The sequence below is a fragment of the Pseudorca crassidens genome, chromosome 19 (genome assembly GCF_039906515.1).
Source record: "Pseudorca crassidens isolate mPseCra1 chromosome 19, mPseCra1.hap1, whole genome shotgun sequence".
NCBI lineage: Eukaryota > Metazoa > Chordata > Mammalia > Artiodactyla > Delphinidae > Pseudorca > Pseudorca crassidens.
This window is the reverse complement of record NC_090314.1, coordinates 33,062,732-33,086,332: the sequence shown is the minus strand read 5'-3', so window position 1 is coordinate 33,086,332 and position 23,601 is coordinate 33,062,732. Positions and strand designations below refer to the sequence as shown.

The following is a 23,601-nucleotide window of genomic DNA, read 5'->3' as shown; positions in this document are numbered from 1 at the left end:
TGCCCGCTGCATTGGGAGGGTGGAGTCTTAACCATTGGACCGCCAGGGAAGTCCCCTCAACTGAGTAAATTTTAAAGATCTTATTGGCTTTATTCAGTGATTCATGAATCAGGCATCATTCAACCTAGCAGATAGAAAGGAGCTCCAATGTACAAAATGAAAGACTTTTATAGGTAGAAAGGAGCAGAATGAGGAAGTTATACAGACAAAAAAGTGGGTTGGTTATTGCAAGTTTACTTGCCTTTACGGGATGGCAGGGGTCTATCAGGCAGATTAACTGGTGCTGAATAGGCAAATCCTGATGGACTGGCTTAAGATTCCATTTCTGGGACAGCCAAAACTGTAATTAAGTCTCGATTTGGTGATGTGGGGCTGAGCATAAGTGACTTCATTTGGGGCCTGTTGTCTTGTTTGTAACAGGTGTTTGGATTACAAAGATGTATATATTTGTCGAAACTCAGCAAACATACACTTGATTTGCTCGTTTCATAAGAGACACATTTTGCTTGAAAAGGAAGAAATTGTAAACAAAACTTCACCTTTAGTTAATCATATGGGTTTGAAGTGTTTAGGAGGAAGTGTATGCAATCTTTAAAATGTATCCAAAATATACGATGGAATGATGGGTGGAAAGAGCAATGAATAGATGGATAAATATGTGATAAAGCAAATATTATAGTAAGATGTTAATGGTAGAATATGGGTGGCAGGTATATGGGTGTTCACTATATATTTTTTTCAAACTTTATATGTGTCCGGAAATTTTTATAATAAAATATAAGGAAAAAGCTAGGAAAAAGTAGGACTAGACCTCTGATGGATTGTAGAAGTCCATTCTTAAAATGCCTTAGGACTTGAAATGCATACTATTTCATCTGTTTAAGTTTTTGATGATATAAGCAAAGGCTAACCAAACAAGGGAACCCCCAAAATGCTCTTATGACACAAGAATCACCAAACAATGAGTCACTTACAGTGGCTGTGTAGATAAATGTGGTGTTAAGTATAGCACACTGTGAGTAGGTGCACTATAATCTCCATTTTAATCTGGCCTTCAACACTGGGTGGTCTTTTATGAGGGCAAACACTAACATATCCCCTTTTCTTTACAGTTTATAATCACTAGAATCAAAGCAACAAAACACGCCTGGGAACCAAGTGAAAGATTATTATTCTAAGAGCCAGCAGTAAAGTTCCTCCCAACAACTGGAATGGTCTTTGTTTAAGAAAAATATCTTTTTGAATGAAATAATGCCATTTGCAGCAACATGGATGGACCTAGAAACCACTGTACTAACTGAAGTAAGTCAGAAAGAGAAAGACAAATATCACTTATACGTGGAATCTAAAATACGACCCAAATTAACTTATGTATGAAACGGAAATAGACTCAGACATAGAAAACCAATGGATGATTAAAAAGGGAAAAGGGTGTGGGGAGGGATAAATTAGGAGTTTGGGGGTAGCAGATACGAACTACTATATATAAAATACAGAAACAACACGGTCCTACTGTATAGCACAGAGAACTGTATTCAATATCCTGTAATAAACCATAATGAGAAAAAAAAAACTTATTGGTTCCTTGACATGAGGAGGTGGGAGCTGAGAGTATAGGGGCATCAGCAAAGGCAACAAAGAATTGCTAAACTGTGCTGCACAGGAATTTGAGAGGAATTTGGTTTCCTTCTAGGAGAGAAAGAAGCAAGATAGATGAAAAGAAGGGGACTGTGCAGAAAGACCAGCAAAGGAGAGTTAAGACTGAAGAGCCAATGGAATTTTCTCTCATGGAGAGTGGCAAAAGCACATTTTTTAAGGTGATGCTTGTGCTTGTGGTTCAGTTTGAACTTGCATTTTCTGTGATGTAAACTCGTCCTCTCGGGACAGATCAAAAAGTAATAGAGCTTTGGGGGAGGCAACAGGATTGGAAGAAACTTATCTCAAAACTGTGTTTGCAACAATACTTTATTTTTTAAATTATATGTTGGGGAAAGGTATGAGAAGCTGATGGAGGCTCATTGCCTGGGGGTTCGTTAAAGGCCTTCCCCGTGAATTGTTGCAGAATAAAGTACAAGGGTCTGGATCTTGGTTGGTCTGGATCAGAACGCAGCTACTGCGGACAAGCTACTAATTCAAGATGCACTGCAGGTGGTGTGAATCCTGGGAAGGGGATTCGGCACGCAATCACATGACCAGATCTGCGGGGGGTGGGGGGGCAGGCAATTTTGTTTCATAGTTGCAACAAAAGTGTTTTTTCTCTTCTTCAGGGCTAATTTCCTGAAGGAACCGGACTAAACGCCATAGCAATTATTTCCCAAACTCGAAAAGGATGATAGCAGGCAGGGAATCATAACAAGGCCCCCCAGTCAAGGAGGAGGGAAGATATAAATGTGCTTGACAAAGCTGAGTGAGAACAGGAAAATATGAGAGAAGGAATGGACTAGAAATCATTCTCAGGAGTGAGGAAAACCCAGGAGGCCAATGCTATTTTCATGCTCCTTAGTTTCAGCTTCAGTTTCTAAATTTAAATCCTGTAGGTGCAACAACAGGAATTCAACTCTATATGTGGAGTGAATCAGAATGCACCTTGTTTCTCAAATTTCCAAACTCAGATAAAAATAAATCAGGGACCAGAGACAAATGAGTTTGCTTGAGTCCATTCTTACATGTCAACCAGGAATGGGAACTCCCACCAGTGGCAGCAGCAAGGAGGAGCTTCTCTGCCACTTGCGCCTTCAGGTGTTAACATAGCCCAGGTAAGGAACTTGGACTTCAATCCCCACCTGCCGTACCTCCCCTCCCCCACCAGAGCAGTGTCAGAGAAAGACAGCTAAAACAGAATAAACAAGATCCAGAATCTCAGACCATAATATGAAAATGTTCAGATTTCAACTTCTTCAATTTCATACCCAGAACCAGGAAGATCTCAAACTGAAAAAAAGACAATTAATAGATGCCGACACGGAGATAATGGAGTTGTTAGAATTATCTGACAAATATTTTAAAGCAGACAGGATAAACATGTTGAAATGAATGAAAGAAAAGAAAGACTCAGCAAGGAAATATAAAGTCTCAGCAAAGGAATAGAAGATGTAAAGGAGAACCAGAAGGAAATTTTAGAACTGAAAAATACAATTACCAAAGTAAGAAGCTCAGTGATGGACTCTACAACAAAATGGAGGGGAGAGAGGAAATAATCAGTGATCTGAAAGAGAACAATAGAAAATTCACAATCTGAACAATTGAAAGAAAATAAAGTTAAAAAAAAAAAGAGCCTCAAGGATCTGTGGGACTATAATAAGAGACCTAACGTTTAAGCGATTGGAATCCTAGGAAGAGAGGCTGAAAAAGTACCCAAAGAAATAATGGCTGAAAATGCCCCAAATTTGGCATGAGATATAAACCTACAGATTCTCAAAGCTGAGTGAAACTCCAGCAGGATAAACCTTAAAAAATCCATGCCAAGACACAGCATAATTAAAATTTTGAAACCCAAAGACAAAAAAAAAAAATCTTGAAAGCAGAGAAAAATGACACCTTACCTATAAAGTAAAGACAATTCCAAGGATAGCAGATTTCTCACCAGAAACCACAGAGGACACACTCGAGGTCCTGATAATAGGGGGAATGGTGGTGTTTTGCGCATCTCCAGAAAGGAAACAAGACTAGCCAGGTAAACACAGCTTAGCTAACTTTCCATGTTTTGGAGTAGCTGTCTTCAAACTGGGCGTAAATGTGTCCTGAGGAGTCGCACGTACTTTCTAAGGAGAGGTAGGCCTGCGTGGTTTTAAGAGAATTCAGTTCATCTCCTTCTTTCACTGGGACTCCTTCCTACAGCTGATTGCCTGAGAATGCACCTGTGCACTGTTTCTGTTCTCCTCAAAGTGTCTTTCTCCCTCCTGACCCCATCCACATAGCCTTACAGCACCTACTGTACTTGTTTGTTTCCTCCAGCTATTATTAAATTTAGATTAACTTTAGGGAAACATGTTGTGGATTCTGCTGTAAATCATGTCCATAACAGCAATCATTCATACAAAAAATGTAACAATGCCCTGAACTTGAGAACCCAGCTTCATTTTATTGGGATTAGCTCTTCTTTCTTAGATGTTGATATGCTCTTCCAATTCTATCAAATGAATATTTATAAACATAATTGATTTCAACTATCAGATTAAATTGCTAATAAATCTATATGTAAGAGTTTTATATGGATGATTTATATAGATGATTTATATATAATCATCCATCTCTCTATCCATCTGTCATCAATATACAGGTCTTTGATCATAATCCCCATTTTTATGAATTGTCATTTTTACCCCCGTTTCATCTAAGTTTAGCGCCATAAACAAGGCACCTCTAATTGTAAAAGTAAGTGGTATAATAATCACTTAAATCTTAGTAGAGCCTTCCCAGATATTGAGAAAGTGAACAACTCTAGCGACTGGGTAAACACTTTCTTTGAAAGTCAGGTGATTCCCAATTCTTTGTTTTTAACATTATTGAACCTAACTGAATTGTTGACTGAAGGAGTACTGAAAATAATTTTTAACGAACGATCTCTAGGTGATTTTAGCATGTAAGTTGGAAAGAGTTTTAAGGAGTTGACTGATATAGCCAATAACATAAGTCCTTCCATTCTTGTCTACTTACACAAATGAACATGTTTTCTCAGGGCGTCACATCTATAAAAACGAAAAATAGGTCCAGGTTTGATGGGGAGCCCTGTCTCATTTAGCAATATCCATTCACAGAGACTTGGACTAATTAAAAAAACCCACACAGACCTCCATTTATTTTATTAATAGATATGGTCCATGTCCATTTTATTTTCTCCGTTTAATAATTATGTAACAAAATGTGTGGCGTTTTATGCTATTTTGATCAATTGTGTACCTCTAATAATAGTAATAACTCAATCCAGAAGACCTAGAGCATTAGGGTCACAGGAAAATAAAACTTAAAAAAAACTTTTTTAAACGTATCTACTGACTGCAAGGTATTAGCCACGTACTTAGTCCAGTGACCCTGGGGAAGTTACTTAGCCTCTCTGAACTTTTTGGCTTTTTTTAATCTTCAAAATGGGAATAATAATAGCTTATAATTCATACCTTTGTGATGAAAACTAAAGGAGTTAATATACTATGTGGAAGAAATGGAATGGAAATTCAAGTGATGTAAAACTTCTGATTCACTTACCTAAGAGTTAATAAGAGGACTATTTTTTATATTTTAAAATTTGCATGGTGGTAGGTATTAAACTGCTAAGGTATTTAAATTCCACTGAATACTTTTAAAATAGTGATTAATGGTTTTATTTTAAAATGTCAATATTTACAATACATTAGGAATTACATCTTTTGCAACTCTGTATGATGAAACATTTTGTAAACTAGATGCATTGGGAGTTACGTTTTTGAAATTATTTTATGTATATGAGCAAATATCTTAGAAGAAGACCACAGCTGAGCAGTGCTTGTTTATCTAGAGAGTTGCCTAAATTCGGACCCTACGTAGGGCTCAGCAGGAAAGGAATAAAGGCATTTCGCTTATTCTCTTCCCTAGCCCTGTCTTGAGCGGACCTGAATCAATCCCGCTCCGCGTTCTCGTCATTCACAAAGCCTGGAGCAGCCGTTTGCCACCAACAGGTGGCACCCGTTAACAGGCTCCAGGGGGCGGGCCCCGAGCACGCCTCTCGGCGGCCCCGTGGAGTCTCTCGGCTTCCGTTGCGCATCGAGCAAGATGGCAGCCTCCGAGACGGTTAGGCTACGCCTTCAATTTGATTACCCGCCGCCAGCCACCCCGCACTGCACGTCCTTCTGGCTTCTCATCGACTTGAACAGATGCCGAGTAGTCACGGATCTCATCAGTCTCATCCGCCAGCGCTTCGGCTTCAGTTCTGGGGCCCTCCTGGGCCTCTACTTGGAGGGGGGGCTCTTGCCCCCCGCCGAGAGTGCGCGCCTGGTACGAGACAACGACTGCCTCAGGTGCGCGGGCGGGATGGGGGCACGGCGGTGGGGCGCCGGGGACGAGCCTGCGCACGTCCGGGGGCGCCTCCGGCGTCTGGAGACCGCGTGTGGGTGTGGGTCCGGATGAGGGTCGGGGTGAGCCGGGGGGGGGGCTGTCAAACTGCACTTCCGTGAACCCCGGAGATTCTGATTGGTCCAGTCAGGTTTGGGGCTCAGGAGTCTGCATTGTAACTAGCATCCTTCCCCGGGAAGCTTCTAATGCAGAAGGTTGGTGGACCACACTTGGAAAAACCCTGATCTTGGGTGTGGGCAGGGCCCGCGTTTCTTCCAGCCTTGACTTAGCAAGCGCTCACTTAGCCGGGCACAGTGTTAGGTGCGCGGGGTGCCGGGCGTGCCTGAGACCCGGCCTTCCCCTGGCAGTTCGCAGGGTCAGGTGCCGGAGACCCAAGCAAACGGACCCGCAGTCATGTTTTCTTCACCGCTTGCAGCGTGTCCGATCTCAGAACTCCTGCGATACCCCCTGGGACTGGTGGGCGTCATTCAGTGTCTCACCTGGGTTCACTTAAATAGGTGTTTGGAACCTTTTGGGTTGTGAATTGGGAAACAAAATAGTTTTAAATATGCTTTTGGAAGTTTTAAAAGATGATACTGAGATGAGTATCAAGGAGCGGTTGTGGTGTAAATTGCTCACGTGTGGCTGATTTATCTCAATAAAATGGTAAGACACGATTTCAGTTCGGATTCATATCTTGGACTGATTTATTCAGGGCTTCTTTTTAAAAGCTTCATCTACAGTGAAAAAAATTCTAGAGTTGTGAACCAGGTTACTTACTTCTGCTTGCCATTTGTTGCATGTTGAATATTCCTTTCCCCAGAGTATGTCAGATTCATAAGATTTCTTCAGAGCATCAGGGAATTTAACTTGGAACAACTGCTACATCTTTGAGCATATGTGTGTCGTCCTCTCTTTTAAAAGCAGGAACACTGATTTACTAATAACGTTTAGCGGTTTCCAGTGACAATTTGAAATAATCCAAGTTTCAAAAAGGGGTCTTTTTCCTTTTTATTCACTGTGAAATAGATCTCCATTCTCTCTGCAATTCAGGGACTATTTAAATATTGCAGTTGTAAGGACTGCATCCTCTCCTGGTAAGTTTACTTTCTGATCTATCTCCTGTCTAATGAATTAATAACTTGCTGATGGCTAACTGCAGTTATACTTCATTTAATGAATCGTCTGGAAATTAGACTCTTTGTAATGAAGTCAACAGTGTCAAAAGCAAACCATGAAAGCTGTTATGGGAAATAAATACAGCACAGTGGCAGGCAGAATTCCTCCTAAACACCAGAATGCACAATTGCATATGGCAAGAAATACCTCTGCAGCTAGCTTCAGTGGTAAATGGGGCAGACCTTAGGAAAAAGTTGAATTTGGAAAAGTTTTGTATGTTTTCGTGGTTTCATGTCCATAGTCATTCTCTGTCCTCCCCTGACAGACTCACGTTTCTTCAGAGCTACAGAAGAAAACAGTTTCTTTTCTCAAAGATACCCAATATTGTTGGAGTAGACCAAAATAACTAGTTTTGTGTTTCTGTATATTATGTTCTTGTGTCATGTGGAGTGGATAATTATCTGACTGGATAATCATACCAGGCTTTGCTGCTAAGTGCAGAAGATGGTTGAAAAGAAGAGATCATCGTGGAACACAAATGGTCAGGGAATTTCACAGTACCTTGAAGGCTGGATAGCCTCGTACAGTTGTGGAGGCAAAAGCTACCCTGACTTGGTGAAGGGATGAGTTTGACCAGCAGAAGAATTCTGTTGGGATTGCCAGGAGTGCTGAGAGAGCTCTCATGAGGAGAAGCGGAGCCTGGTTGTGGGAATCCTGAGAACTAGCCCTGGAGGCGCAAGCATCTCCACACTTGTGTGCCATGGCCACTTCCTCACAGCCCCTTCTTTTGAGCCCCCAGAATCTGACTTCCTCTGCCCCCAGGCTGCTAACGTGGAGCTCCTCAAGGCGGTCTCCATCTCCCCTGGGAGGAGGAAGTGCTCCCATTTGCCTGGAGCCCCATCCATCTGCTAGGGCTGCTCTAACAAAACACCACAGGCTTAAGCAACCGAAATTTCCCTCTCACAGTTCTGGAGGCTGGAAGTCCAAGGTTAAGTGTTGGCAAGTTTTGTTTCTTTTTGAGGCCTCTCTGCTTGGCTAGTAGGTGTCTCTCTTCTTACTGTGTCCTCACATGACCTTTTTTCTGTCCTCAGAAAAAGGCACGTGACCTGGTGTCTCTTTGTGTGTCCAGATTTTCTCTCATAAGGACACCAGTCAGATTGGATTAGGGCCCCGCTCTTAACGGCCTCATCTTAACTTGATTACCTCTTTAAAGGCCCTGTCTCTAAATACAGTCACATTTAGAGGTACTATGGGTTAGGGCTTCAGCATAAGAATTTTGAGGGGACACAGTACATCCCATAACACCCCCTGAAGAGAGCTTCACAGAGGCCTGGCTGCAGCACCTGGAGAGCGACCAGCAGGAGTGAGATCTCCCTGTTGAAGAGCCATTCTGTGAGGAAACAGAATGCCTTCTCTCCTCTGTCACTCTTTTGACTCTGCGGCATTTAATACTGATTATTAAATGCTGAACATTAGAGATGAGCTCTCATTTCATGTTGCTGTGATCAGTGGCTCCTTGGATAGCCAGCCAAGCCCCTCTTGACATGTCTGTGAGGCTGGCAGTGGGAGTGAAGAAGACAGAGCGTCTGAGCCAGGCTGAGGACAGTTTGGTTTCCTGAAACCTCGGGAGCCAAAGAAGATACTTGCCGTTAAGGCTGCCGCTCCTTGTGCAGCTCTGGGTCTCTTGACGCTCAGTCTCGTTTTGTAACGCGCTGATGGTTTTGGGGATATAGAATACTGAGAGCTCTTCTCTCACGTTCAGGAGTGTGTTTGTCCAATGCCCGTGGGTGAGCAGAGACCAGTGGAAGTTAGGCCTGGGCTGCTTTCATTGTGGAACATTGATAGTCCCTTCCTATTCTTTTATTAAAATAAAGCAAACAAAAAGGCTTATTGTTAAAAAAAAATTATACTTCAAAATAGTTCAGGGTACAAAATCCCTTATTTCTTTTCTCATGTACTCTTCCTACACCCCACTCTCCAGAAGTATCCTCAGTTAAATTTGGAGTGTCTTTTCCATACATATGCAAACATAAATACTTACACTCTTTAAATACACATGTCATTATAATATACATTTTTTCCTGCACCTCACTTTTTCTTACCTAACGTATCTTGGGTATCTTTCATTTTAGTATATACGATATGTGATGCAATTGCTACGTCATTCTTTTTAAATGCTATATTATTCCTTTGCATGGCCATGTTAATTTATTTAACCAGCCCCGTATTAATGGACATTTTAGGTGGTAATCTTAGTTTGACTGGGCTTCTATAATAAAAATACCATAAACTGGGTAGCTTATAAATAACAGAAGTTTAATTCTCACAGTTTAGAGGCCAAGGAGCCCAAGGTCAAGGTGCTGGCAGACTTATGGTCTGGTGAGGGCTTGCTTTCTGGTTCACAGATGGTACCTTCTTCCTGTGTCCTTACATGGTAGAAGGGGACTAGGGAGCCCTGGGGGTCTCTTTCATAAGGGCGCTAATCCCATTCATGAGGGCTTTACCCTTATGATGTAATCACTTCCCAAAGGCCCCATCTCCTAACACCATAACATTGGAGGGTTAGGATTTCAACATATGAATTTGGGGGGGACACCGAAACATTCAGCCCTTGGCAGTTGTCATCTGGTTTTCACTGTTACATACTGCTGTGGTGAGTATTCTTCTATATCTTTGTGTACTTGGGCAATGATTCAGTAAGATACATTCCCAGAAGGGGTACTCCTTGGTCAAATTTTAAAATTTGATAAATACTGTCAAGTTGACCTCCAGAAGAGTTGTACAGGTCTGTATTTATGCCAGAAATATATGAGTTACTTTTGTTCAATATTGTGCGAAAGGTAAGAGAGCAGAGTGATTAAGAGCTCAGGGTCTGGAATCAGGGCCCTGGATTCAAATCTTGGCTCTATGACTCATTAGCTGTGTGCCCTTGGTCAGGTAACTTACTTCTCTGAAGGTGGTAATGCAGGGCACTGCAAGCAGCAGCTAGACAGGAGGGAGGCTGCAGGGAACAGGTGGGACCCAAAGAGATTGCAGGTCCCTGCTTTCACCCTCTTTGTTGAATTTCACCTCCATTTGATGGGACAAGTTCATTAAAAACCCATCAACTCCTGCCCTCAGAGGACTAACAACATTCACTGTATTAATAAAAATTAGAGCTAACATTTAGATAGCACTTGCTCTGAGCCCAGCACGGCTCTAAATATATATGATAGCTCATCTGAGCACTATAATTATTACTGTTACCCCCATTTGTACAGATGGGAAAAGTTGAGGTAATGATATTTTAAAATTTTAACTAAAGGCAGAAGAAGGATTTGAATCCAGTCACTTTGGCCTTGGCAGGCAGTGGCTGGTGGGAGTGGGGAGGTGTCCGGCAGCGCAGATGGGCATGTCTGTATTTACGTATGATAGAATCCTAGAGGCGAACTTGCAAATTGAAAGGGAATACCTTGCATTTTGACACCAGTGCCCAGTTTGCCCTGCAAAGGGTTTGAATGAACAGTGGAGAGTCTGTTTTAAACATTTCTTGGGATCAAATCTCTTTCATTGCTAATTATACAGGTAATTCACTTTTCTTTGTAAAAGGACAGCTACATTCACTTCCGTTTGTAAAAGGACAGTTACATCTGTTGTCTGTGATCCAAGTGGGGAAATGAAGAACATTGCCAGGGAAAGTGTCCACCCTGAAAAGAATGGTAACTGAGCAGACCCAGGTGAAACGTTTCTTGTTCTCTGGATGGTGTTTTGTTTCTCAGTCTTAATATGCTCCAAACTGAAATTACTCTCTTCAGGAGTAGCAGGTAGCGAGGCTGCAGCAATCACAGGTCAAGTGTCCACAGATCCATGATCTTCAGGATGGGTGAGGTGATGACAGGAGCTGCTCTTGAAAGCATGATGCTGTTGTAGGCTCCTTTGAAAGCCAGGGGTCCTGCCTACACGGGATGCAGCACATGCAGTGTTCCAGTGAATTAATGAACCACAGTGACTGAACAGAAGGTCTTGCATCCATTTTCAAAGTGTGATGGAAAGTTTGGTACTAATTGTCATCTCAGAATTGAAACTTGAATCATAGCATTGCTACAGGTGAAAACAAATTAATCAAGAATGTTATGGAAAGTTCCATATCCAGGAAGTTCCTAAGTAGTTCTTAGATTCACAGGATGCCAAACTAGCTTTTGCCTGTTTAAGAATTACTTTCTTGCTGCTAGGTGCCAAGGTCCACAGCTGAGAACAGGGGGTAATGAGTTTTATTTAAGTCCCTGCTCTTTCAGAGTTTTATTTCTCTCTTCATCCTACTCCTGGTATCAGTAGCTTTTATTTTATCTTCACTTGTATGTGTCTGTGTATTTGTGTATCCTGAAGAATAATTGAGGATTTTTTTCAACTACCACATTGAGATAAATCCACAGGATTACTATACCTTAAAAAAAATTAAAGAATGCCTATAATCTATCTTATTACTCACCAATTATACTTTATTTTCTATTTTTTAAAAATAAATTTATTTATTTTTGGCTGCATTGGGTCTTCGTTGCTGCGTGCGGGCTTTCTCTAGTTGTGGCGAGCGGGGACTACTCTTCGTTGAGGTGCGTAGGCTTCTCATTGCGGTGGCTTCTCTTGTTGGCGGAGCACGGGCTCTAGGCCCGTGGGCTCAGTAGTTGTGGCTCCCGGGCTCTAGAGAGCAGGCTCAGTAGTTGTGGCGCATGGGCTTAGTTGCTCCGCGGCATGTGGGATCTTCCCGGACCAGGGCTCAAACCCATGTCCCCTGCATTGGCAGGCAGATTCTTAACCACTGTGCCACCAGGGAAGCCCTGTACTTTATTTTCAAATATGATTGTCCACATCTTTCCCTGGTCACTAAAAGTACTTAATGAAAGATACAGCTGGATGTAAATGTATTGAAAGAATAATGTATGTTTTTAGGAGACATTTTTTAAAAATAAATTTATTTATTTTATTTATTTTTGGCTGCATTGGGTCTTCGTTGCTGTGCATGGGCTTTCTCTAGCTGCGGTGAGCGGGGGCTACTCTTTGTTGCAGTGAGTGGGCTTCTCATTGCAGTGACTTCTCGTTGCAGAGCACGGGCTCTAGGCATGTGGGCTTCAGTAGTTGTGGCATGTGGGCTCAGTAGTTTTGGCTCACGGGCTCTAGAGTGCAGGCTCAGTAGTTGTGGCTTACGGGCCTAGTTGCTCCATGGCATGTGGGATCTTCCTGGACCAGGGCTTGAACCCATGTCCCCTGCATTGGCAGGCGGATTCTTAACCATTGCGCCACCAGGGAAGCCCCAGCAGGCATTTTTAAACACCCACTATGTGCTTGACATTGACGACACTCACTCAGCTCTCTGTCACTGGGCTGTGCCTATTAGAATTAGCTGTTGCCGGTTCATGGAGGAACAGAATTCCTTTACTATAGTGAAATGACTTTGGATGAACTGTATATTAGTCAGAGTTCTCCAGAGAAACAGAAACAGTAGGAGATGATATAGGTATAGACATAGCTATAGCTCTAGGTACAGAAATGAGATTTATTATAAGGACCTGACTCATGAGATTATGGAGACAGAGAAGTCCCAAGATCTGCAGTCGGCAAGCTGGAGACCTGGGAAAGCTGATGATAAAGTTCCGGCCCAAGTGCAAAGGCCAGGAAAGCAGATGGTGTGTTTCAGTCTGATTCCTTGTCTGAGGCAGAAGTTCTTCTGACGTCCCAGCTCAAAGACAGGCAGGCAGGGAAAGCGGATTCCCTCTTGCTCAGCCTTTTATTCCGTTCAGGCCTTCAGGGGATTGGGTGAGGGCCATTCACACTGGGACCATCTGCTCACAAAGGCAGTCTATTTAGTGTACAAATTCAAATGTTAATCTGATCCTGAAACACCCTGACAGACATGCCCAGAACAATGTTTAACCAAATATCTGGTCACCCCAGGGCCTAGTCAAATTGGCACATAAAATCAATAATCACCAAATGTTATGGAATTTTACGATGGCTGTCAGTACCGCAGAGAACATAAATTATAAATTGTTCGGTGTTTTCCTAAATTTAAACAAAATGAAATCTGATTTTTAAAATAGTAGCTTACAGTTAAACCCAAAACGGATAGTTAGCATCATCACCATTTAGCGCAGGCGTATAATGTAGTGGAAAGGTGGACGTTGATGCTGCACAAACAGGTTTGAATCCTATTTCTGTGGCTTATTAGCTGTGGATCCTGGGCAGTTACTTGTCTGAACCATAATTTTGTGATCTGTTTTAAAATGAAAGATACTTACTTCATGGTCGTGTTTAGATTAGAGAAAATCTATAGGAAATGTTTAGGATGCAGTAGTTGATCAATAAATAAATTTAGTCATTTGAAAGTTGACTGTAAGTGATGCCATATAGGCCATTTTGTTAAAAAGAGTCTTTTGTCCTCAAGCGATTTGACATTTTTTCATTGCCTGATGACAGTGACAGTTTGCAGTCCTCTTAGTATATAACTACATCCTGGAGACATGCTTATGAATTACTTACTAAAGCTTTCTCTCTTGTTCTTTTGATAGAGTTAAATTAGAAGAGAGAGGAGTTGCTGAGAGTCCTGCAACAGTTAACAATGGTGATAGTACTCGTTTATTACCTAGAAAAGCAAAGAAGCGGGCATTTAAGTTGGAGGAAGATGAAGAAACCGAACTAGATTACAAAAATTCAAAGAAGCGTTGGAAGAGGCATGAGAACAATAAAAGTGAGAAGACCTTGGATCTAGAACCAAAAGTTGTCACAGATCAGAGTGTGAGTAAAAAAAACAAGAGGAAAAAGAAAGCCACATGTGGTGTAGTGGATGCTGATGGTGGAGAGACCGAAAGAAAATCACCAAAGAAAACGGAGAAATGTGAATATAAAAAGCAGGCAAAGACTCCCAAGTCTTCTAAAGCACAGTCAGTGAAAGAGTGGACCATCCTGAAGTACAGTCCTCCAAAAGGTCCTGCTGCTAGAAACAGCCTTGTGAAAGCCAAAAGAAAAGGTGGCCCAGGCATTCCTACAAAAGAGAGTCCCGACGACTCCTCAGAGTCTGAGTCTTATCATGAATCAACCAGTGGTGGTCTCAGCAATGTCATCTTGGAGGTCACACATTCCCCAGAGAAAATCTCGACTGAAGTATCAAAGGAAGGATCCTCTATGAAAACCACAACTGCAAACAAAGGGGCTGCAAATACTGGTTTTACCTCTACCCCCATCAAGGGCAAGACCTCCAGAACATCATCTTCTAGTTCAGACTCTAGTTCAGAGTCAGATAACCAATGTGTGATGTCAAAGAGTACCCCGGTGTGTACTGCAGATTTCTTAAAGACTGTAGGTCTCTTTGCAGGAAAACGTTGTCCAGGGCCATCCTCACAGGTTCCAAATGCTGCTGGATGGAAGCAATCGGACTCAAATGGTGGCAGACAGGCCCTTGGTCCTCCTCCCAATGTGACTCTCCCCATCACTTTGGGAAGAGGTTGGAGTAGGGGAGAGGACCTTCTTTCTTGGAAGGGAGCGAGGGGTCGGGGTATGCGGGGCAGAGGTCGAGGACGAGGGCATGCTGTTCCCTGTGTTTTAAATAGAAATGCTGATTATCAGAAGCAACAGCAGTTGAATGAAATGGTGACAAACTCATCTACTGTTATCCAGGTAAGTGTTATTTATTGTGAGTTTACCTCTTCCCCTTTCCTCATGTACTGTTTCTGGAATTGATGTCATGGGTTCACAGTTTCTCACTAGTAACAAAATCACATGACTAATACTGTTTTTCAGAATCCCATAGAGACACACAAGAAGGACTACAGTCTCTTACCGCTTTTAGCAGCTGCCCCTCAAGTTGGAGAAAAGATTGCATTTAAGGTATATTTTTAAAAAACAACAATAGTTACAACAAAAAAGATTATTCCCCCCTAAATAAACTTACTCATTAACATGTCAGGTTACATTTATATTTATAATTTAATATATATTAATAAAATTTAATAAATTTATTAAACTACTTTATATTAAATCATATTTATAATAACTCTTCCTGGATCATATCTTTCGTGTTCTCTTGCCTAGCATGTAGTAGGTGCCTAGTAATTGTTTTCTGAATGAGTAGAAATGGCTCAGCCTGGTGTCTGGAACATAGCAAGTGCTCAATAAAAAAAGCCTCTACATATCACCCCCAAAGCCTCCGAAACCCCAAAAAAAACTTTCCTACTGGAACCCCTGTTTTGCCACAGGCTCATGGTAGGGCTCCCAGAGAGGTGGAGTGGGCACCCCAATATTGTGTGTTTTGTTTTCTCAGGAGTAGGGGAAAGGAGCCACAGGGCATGTGTATTTGTGAGTTTTTTTCTTCTTTTTTAGCTTTTGGAACTAACATCCGATTATTCTCCTGATGTTTCTGACTACAAGGTAAGGTTCTTTATTTTAAAATAATCAAATGTCAGTATATTAAAGAAGCTAAAGTCATGTTTAATGCTGCTAATATGGATAATATGGATTTTTATGGAGTAAATAATGTCATAAAGTAGAAAAAAATATTTTCAAAATGTAAACTTTTTGATAGTATCACTTTGAAGTCTCCCAGTGTTATTTTTCTTAATACTTGGGAAGAATATAGAATGAGAATGACGAATTTAATTTTTTTTATTACTCATTTATTTCTAATCAGCTTAGATACACAAAGTTATTTGAGAACCGCTCTCCCATGATCCTAAACTTTGAAAGAGAAAAATAGATAGCTCTCAGCCAGAAAATTTGATTATTTTCAGCATAGGAATCTACTTCATATATTTGTGAATTACTACTGGTTATTATCATCTAATATGTTTTGTTTTGCTTTACCAGTTAACCACTGGTAGTTCACAAATACTGTCCTTGGAATTTACTCACTTAATATTTGTATGGGACTTCATGTTGGCATATGAACTTTATCACAGTTCAGTAAAAGTTTGACTCAATCAGTAATTACATGTTTCCTTCCCTTTCTCACCCATTAAAAATTTTGCTGAAAATCTTGTTAAAATGCATACTTTCTTATTTTGATGTGAGATTCAGAATGTAAGTCCATTTTTTTAAGGGAATAATTGATAACGTTAATATATAACGTATAATATAGTGATACGGATAAGGTATAAGAAGATTTGATTCAATCTGAGTTGATCCCTAGGTAGCCTTTTAAAATCTTGGTAAGAATCTTTCTTCAAAAGCAGGCTAGAAGAAGAATCAGTTCATGAAGGGATTTGGTTGGTTAGTTCTGGGTAACTGGTGTTTTATCATCTTTTTCATCTTAGCCCCTTAATATAGGTGACCACATAACTTACATAAATCAGAACACTTGTGAGTGAAAAGGATGAATATTGTATTAATAATTATACTGAAAGGAAATGTAAATGGACCTGTCTTGGGCAAACCAGGATGTTTTTTCACCCTACCATAGATGACTAATTCAATTCTGTGGTACATGAGGAAATGGAGATAAACATGAATTGGTATGTCCCACGGCCTCTACCGATTGTTGATTCTAGATGATATTGATTTTTTTTAAACTCATATTAAATGGATGTTGGTCATTATAGTTATCATCTTGGTAAGCTATTTGCTTACTTTATTTCCCAGTGTTTTTAGAACTTTTTTGAAGTTGCTTTCAAAACCGTTTCAAGGGTGAAAAATCAGTATCACTTTTTTGCTTTGATGTCAAGTACTTTTATCCAGCTAGATCATTGGCTTTATTCATTAAGCTTGTCTTTAAAAGTCAAATCTACCTTCAAAGAATGTAGTCTCCTCAGCCTCTAACCTGTCTCATTTGTATCCGTGGAATTTTAATTTATGGAGGTGACTGAGTGATGACACAGAGAAGTCAGTGCTACTGAGAAAGGAATTTATTACTTACATTTCCCGAGAGAAGGGGGGATGCCACACCAGGCAGGACCACAGGGGACAGCACCTGGTTGTGGCTGGGAGGCAGAAACAGGAGGGAGGAGCTTTTATCGGGGTTTCCTTGGTGTAGGCAAGGCAGGGTGAGGGAGACAGCTTAGGATCAGCTAGTCTGAATAAGTAGCAGGCTGTTGGCTAGAGGGGCTGTCCCTGTTTGGTACCTGCTCCTGGGATGATTGAGACCAGGGGAAATGCTGGCTTGGTATGTGGGAGTTTTATTTCAGATGCATGTTGATTTATTTAAAAACTTTTTTTGTTGAGATAAAACCCACATAACAAAACTCACTATTTAACTGTTTTAAACTGTGCGATTCAGTGGCTTTAGTATATTCGTAATAGTTGACATGTTGACTTTTGACTTGAACTTTTGTTTTTGAAAGGAAGGAAAAATATTAAGCCATAATCCGGAGACCCAGCAAGTAGATATAGAAATTCTTTCATCTTTACCTGGTGAGTGTTCTAGAAAAGAATTTGGCAGTGTAGGCTCTTCACATCTACACTGGTTTCTAAACAGCTTTCACACACAGGCGCTGCTGTCTTCCTTGGCCCCCATGGCTGCCTGGCGCTCTGCATACCTCTGTCAGCACAGAGTGGCCGGGAGGGTGGGTGCTGCACTCCCACAAGTGGAGGTGCGTGTCTACTAAGAGTTGTTGGGTTTGTTCCCAGAGCTGTTAGGCGAGTTGTTCTTCTTGCTGTAGTTATGAAATTTCGTGAAATTACATAAATTGATGAAAATTGATGGCAAAAAAAATTATGTCTGTGAAACCTAAGTTGAATGCTGACTCAGGATTGTTACTGAAAAATTTGCTTTTGAATTATATGTGGTGGGTCAGCTATAAGAGATTGGGAGGAATTTGGTAAAAATCTGTTAAGATTCTACACTTACATTGTGTTGCTAGCTTTTGTATTCTTTTCATTATTATTATTCATTCTTGCATCACTTTAAAAAAAAACCCAAAACTCAAAAATTGTGGAAATTACATATATACATTAAGGATATGATTTATAAAAGAAAGACAGCTCTAGTTGGTGGACTCATAAGACCTGCTAGCTCTGTTTCAAAAGATTGGCAAATGAACATACTTCTGTGTGTTAAGTCAAAATAAAATGTCTAAAGTATAAGTGTATCCACACGCTCACACATTATTTTAAATGGTTCCCTGCTTTATCCCTGATTCACCCCACCCATTATTGGTTCTGAAATCCTGGAATAAGAGGGCTTTTACTGTATATGGCTTAACTGGGGTTGTGTTTGCAGGGGTCCCTGGCCAGGGAGTAGAGGAGATCTCTTTTTCTTTAGCAGACTCTAAGGAGTTGATTATTTTCTGTTCGTGTTTAAATAAGGTAGTGAGTAAAAGATTCAAAACTCCAGTACATAGAAATCATTCAAAAAGGTTTTTCAGAGAAACCCCTGGTCGGGGAACAAAGGTCACACAAGCCGTGCAGTGCAGCCAGAAAACACACACACAGACACAGAGACACACGCACACAGACACACACAGACACACACACACAGACACACACACACACACACACACACACACACACACACACACACACACACACACACACACACACACACACACACACACCTTCCACTGGTTTTCCAGCTTTCTTCTGATTAGGTTTCATTTGAAGAAATCCCCCTTCTTTGGAATGGTGGACAGAGGTTTGTCCGTGATCAAATTTTGTGGACACAGCCTGATCACTTCTTGTCAGGTGATTGACAGTGATGACATCCAATTAGAACTTTTCTTTTTGGGAGCATCAAGAAACAGTTTATCTGTTTTCTAGCAAAAGTACGGGTAGTCCTCACTTTGCATGTTTCTAATATACATGAATTTCAGTTACCATGATTTAGTTAAATAAAACCAGCTCCCCGGTGACATTGGTATGTAACTCTTAACTGTAAGTAACTGTATAGAGTACCGCTAGCTCTCCCATCCACAAATCACTGCATAAATAACACATGGCCATATGATTAGTGACAAGTCACATCACTTCTTTCAAAGTCTGTTGGTGGTTGGTCACTGTGCATCTGTTACTCAGTTCCCATAACACAGCAAAGTGTGTAGTTGTGCTGCTTCCTTGTCTCTCAGTGATAAATCCACGTAACACCTTACAAAAATGGATAATTGAAATAGGGAATTGGCCAACAAAGATGAAAGCACAACAAAGAAACAAAAAGTGATAATGCTAAAAGTGACATCCAAATCGAGTTTAAGTGAAATCGTAGAAGAAGTAGCTCACTGTGGGAATGTTGACATTGAGCTTTATGTGAGCTTCTTGACATCAACGAGGAAAGTGGTTGTGATGAAAGGGATGAGGATGTCCTAGAAGTGACATCAGCAAAAACTTCGCAAAACTGTGAAAAAGAAACTCTCAGAGCTATTTCATGATGTTAAAAGCTCAAAGAATAACAAACTGAGAGTATAACAGTTATGTAAGGCGTAGAAAAGATTCTCACTCTGTACTGTGGTTACATGACAAGAAGGTGAGCACTGCTTAAACTACCCTTGATAAGTTTCTTACAAAGACATAGAACACTTTAATTCTCAGTATTTCTGTTTTTTTTTTTTTAGTATTTCTGTTTTAAATTAGATCCGTGTACTACATAAATAGCAGTTGTAGTATTTTTTTAATTTCCCTATACAGTAAAGGTTTTAAAGTTTTGACAGAAAATTTTAAAGATCATGAGACAATCATAAGTTTTCCCATTGATTAAGATTGTTTTCCATGATTTCAGCCTGCATGGTCACTTTAACGGCCCCACCCTACCATGTAAAGTGAGGACTGCTGTATTACCAAGTAGTAAGCCTGTGTGATTTCTGAGGATACAGCAAGATATAAGAACTTGGCAGAATTCACATTACCTTCCCTTGTTGAAACATACCAGCTATTTTGGGGATTATCTTGTGGTTACACGTTCTTTTCCGGGATTACTAGTGGTAGCGGATCAAGCTCATTTCTTTTTGATGAAGGAAAGATTGTCACTGATCAGTAGCCGAGAAGCTCCTGTCTTTTGATGCAGGGTTTTCGAAGGCTCTCCCGTCACTGAGCACTCCATACTTTCATGTGTGTCGCCAGCCTCCACATCAATGGACAGTGTGTTTGTGGTTGTTTTTCTAATGATATGAATTCCCTGTAGAGGAACATTTCACTACTGGGAAATGACTTATTGTCTCTCCTTCCTACCGTCTGCTTTCAGCCGTGAAAGAACCTGGGAAGTTTGATCTGGTTTATCACAACGAAAATGGAGCCGAGGTAGTGGAGTACGCGGTGACACAGGAGAAGAGGGTAGGCGTGCTTCTCTTCTTGGGATTTGCTTGGTCGTCCACTCTCTTGACTGGCCACTGGTGGCCTGGAAGGGGACACTGCAGCTTCCTGAACTGCCTGTGTTAAAATCATAAAGGATCTCAGCCTTGGGGACCTCTGTCGTGCCTGCAGGGTGGCTGTGACAGTGCCAAGTGCCAAGTTAGGGTGCATCTTGAACGTCAGAGAGCCTATAAGACAAGATGCACAAATAAATCTTATTTAAGAGTGTACAGTTGCATAAAATCAGTTTTGGGAGTTCCCTGGTGGCCTAGTGGTTAAGATTCTGGGCTTTCACTGCCATGGCCCTGGTTTAGTCCTTGGTCAGGGAACTGAGATCCCACAAGCCATGTGGCATGGCCAAAAATCAAAATCAAATCAGATCAAATCACAGTTTTATAAGGGTGTCAGTAGAAAAGAGTAGCATTTTAAAAACAAAAGTACACATAAATGTACAGCTTGGGCGATTTTCACCAATGAACATACCCCATGTAGTAACCAGCACCCAGATCAAGAAATAGCACATGAGCAGCCCCTCCAGAAATCTCCATCGCGCCTCCTTGCACTTACTACTACCTCTCAAACGTTAACCATGATTCTGACTTACAACAGCACAGGTCGTTTTGAAGAATGACGTGAAATGATGAATCTGTCTTTTGATTTTGTTTCAGTCCTTAAATTTCCATTTTAGGAAGTGTATGGTTTAGAGCTTTGTAGGCAGCAGACTTGCAGAGTTGCTGGAATGGCTGCCTCATTAGAGTATGGTAGCATTGAAGTGAGTAGAATTTATAGTTAAACCACTTCTTAAGGTGTTTATACTTGAAATGTTATGATAGTATTCTGAGTTTTAGTACTGCAGAGTCACGTTTTATCTGAAATGTGAATTTGTGGAAACCCTAAGCTGACTGTATGTTTTGCTTTGTCTTTGGGGTAGATGCCACTCAGGGATTTACTCCAAAAGCACATTTTTAGGGTCTGTGGTAGGCTCAGCAGATATTGCCCAGTCTCCTGTACTTCTTCAATTGCAATATATGCAGCCCCACTTTTTTGTAGAAATGTATTCTTGGAAACTACATTGGAAAATTAAACGTTGAAGGCTTTCCTCTTGGAGGCCTTACTAAACAGCAGGCTGAAATAGGGCCTGTAATTACCTTTTTTGACACTAGATGGCTCTCATTATTCATATGGCCAATGTTAGCTTTGCTTTCTCTTGATAAAATGTGAAATACCTCCTATTTTTAGGCAGCACAGGAAAAGAACTACAGAGCTGCACAAAAGGGCATCAGCAGTATAGTGATAACCTTCCTGGGCCACATCTGCCTCCCGGGAGGTCTGTGGGCTGCCTTTCCACAGAGGCTTGCTGGGCAAATCCTCCTGACCGCTTTGTAACCAGCTACCCTCCCCATATAGCCCCTGCTCTAATCAAAGAAAGATGAAGTATGTTTACTGTAAAATTTAGCTGCATTCTAGGTAAACAAGACCTTCTACCCTAAATGAACTGAGTTTACTGGGACTCAAATTACTCCAGGTCTTAAAGCATTCTGCATAAATGGAAATTGACTTTTTAAATGACTAAAATTCATACGACCTCAAAATGAAGTCTCTAAACTGAATATTTTCTGTTTTTCCTCAGATCACCATTTTCTGGAGAGAATTAATTGATCCAAGACTGATTATCGAATCTCCAAGTAACACAAAGTGCGGAGCTTCCCTGAGTATGATCTCTCCACCTCATGGTTTATAAATGTCTTATTTGTGAAAGTGACTATAACTTGAACTTCTTTTTTTTCTTTTAAAGAAAATTTGAGAGTTGTATGCATTTTTCGTTATCTTTACCGCATAGGAAAAAATCTACCTCATCATTTAAAATAACATGGGTGTTGCTTTTTTAGACCTCTTTTTTTCCCGCAGGCTTAATTTTAGTAACAAAATTCAGAACATGACATTCTTCAGGCATTGTGTATAAAGCAGGCATGACATTCTTCAGGCTTTGTGTATAAAGCAGTATGTATGGTTTCTTCTCGTTTTTATTTTGTTTGACTATCAAGTAGCCATTGTCAGTAGGAGTTTATAATACCAAGTACAAAAAAGTGCTGCATTTCTTGTCTCAGTAAGTTTTATTAAGTAATATTTTAAAACGTGAAAGCATGTTACTTGACTTAATTTTTTAACATTTAAGATGTTCCGTTCAATATGGAACGTCTTATACATTTCAAGTATTTTATACTTGTAATTGTCAAGCATTAACCAGTAGTTGGGTTTATTGCAGGCAGTGAGTTAAGGAATCCTTTCATACTCTTTTCAACTTTCTTTAAAATGAAGGATTCTTAGGGCCTGTGGAGAGCAGTGGAAATAAGTATGTGTGCCTGGGGAAGAACTGGGGCTCCACTCGGGGGAGAGGATTTACTGTGGGCTCAGACCAGGGTTATCTTGCTCCAAATCCCGAGCACCTGGCTGAGTGTGCTGGAGTTAGGATCGTGAACAGAAACTTCCTCTTCTGTTATTATTCAGCACAGAACTAAAAAGGCTAAAATATATAGTGTGAAAATTGTTTTCTTTTCACAAAACATCAGATCCCTCCTTCAGCTTTGCAGATTTTAAATAAAATCATATTGAACTAAACTTCCGTGCTGAGTCATCTTGTTCGGTTGAGTTTTGCAAATTGCTGTCTTGTTTTATAGTAATGCAAAAGATTAAAAATTTCTGAAAAAAAAAAAAATTTCTGGAACAAGGTTTGCCTTGACTAAAGACTCTGGTGTTGCAAGGTTTAGTCCAATGGAGTTTGTTAGATTTGGGAGCTATTGGACCAAAGGAGATGCTGTCCAGTTTTAATTTGCATGACATTGGTGTGTATCAAAGTGTGTATTTATTGATTTGAGAGGTATGACTCCAGAAAGAGTGAGATTAACACGAATGATGGAATCTTGGCACTGGGTTTCTTGTGTAAGCATGCTTTCTTTCCAGGGTTTGGAAAACAAGACAAATAGTAAAGGCCAACAGGTGCATGAAAAAAAAAACGCTCAACATCACTAATCTGGGAAATGCAAATCAAAACCACAGTGAGATATCACCTCACACCTGTTAGGATGGCTTTTATCAAAAAGAAAAGAAATAACAATTGTCGGAAAGCATGTGCAGAAAAGGGAACCCCTGTGCACTATGGGTGTAAATTGATACATCCACTATGGAAAACAGTATGGAGATTCCTCAAAAACTTAAAAGTAG

The 23,601-nt window shown here is 40.7% G+C and overlaps 1 protein-coding gene across 2 annotated transcripts; it reads left to right on the top strand.

The window, feature by feature from the left end:
• Positions 1–5,702: 5,702 nt before the first annotated feature.
• Positions 5,703–22,998, top strand: COIL (coilin). Of its 2 annotated transcripts, XR_010937781.1 has the most exons (8): positions 5,703–5,990; positions 13,686–14,790; positions 14,914–15,000; positions 15,493–15,540; positions 17,445–17,514; positions 20,273–20,361; positions 22,010–22,329; positions 22,364–22,998. XR_010937781.1 is itself a non-coding variant. In XM_067717491.1 (7 exons), exons 1-7 carry the CDS (start codon positions 5,746–5,748, stop codon positions 22,118–22,120), a joined length of 1,755 nt encoding a protein of 584 aa, XP_067573592.1. In that variant the 5' UTR covers positions 5,703–5,745; the 3' UTR covers positions 22,121–22,998. The 2 variants fall into 2 exon arrangements, 1 of the variants encoding a protein (XP_067573592.1); XM_067717491.1 differs by having other exon boundaries at positions 22,010–22,998.
• The last annotated feature ends 603 nt before the right edge of the window (positions 22,999–23,601 follow it).

What these genes read in the sequence shown, in the direction of transcription:
- COIL (XM_067717491.1), top strand. Translation starts at nt 5,746, where the DNA reads ATGGCAGCCTCCGAGACGGTTAGGCTACGCCTTCAATTTGATTACCCG. An exon ending in GAGAAAAGATTGCATTTAAG is followed by an intron (nt 15,001 to 15,492) that starts GTATATTTTTAA and finishes CTTCTTTTTTAG; the next exon opens with CTTTTGGAACTAACATCCGA. An exon ending in CTGATGTTTCTGACTACAAG is followed by an intron (nt 15,541 to 17,444) that starts GTAAGGTTCTTT and finishes TGTTTTTGAAAG; the next exon opens with GAAGGAAAAATATTAAGCCA.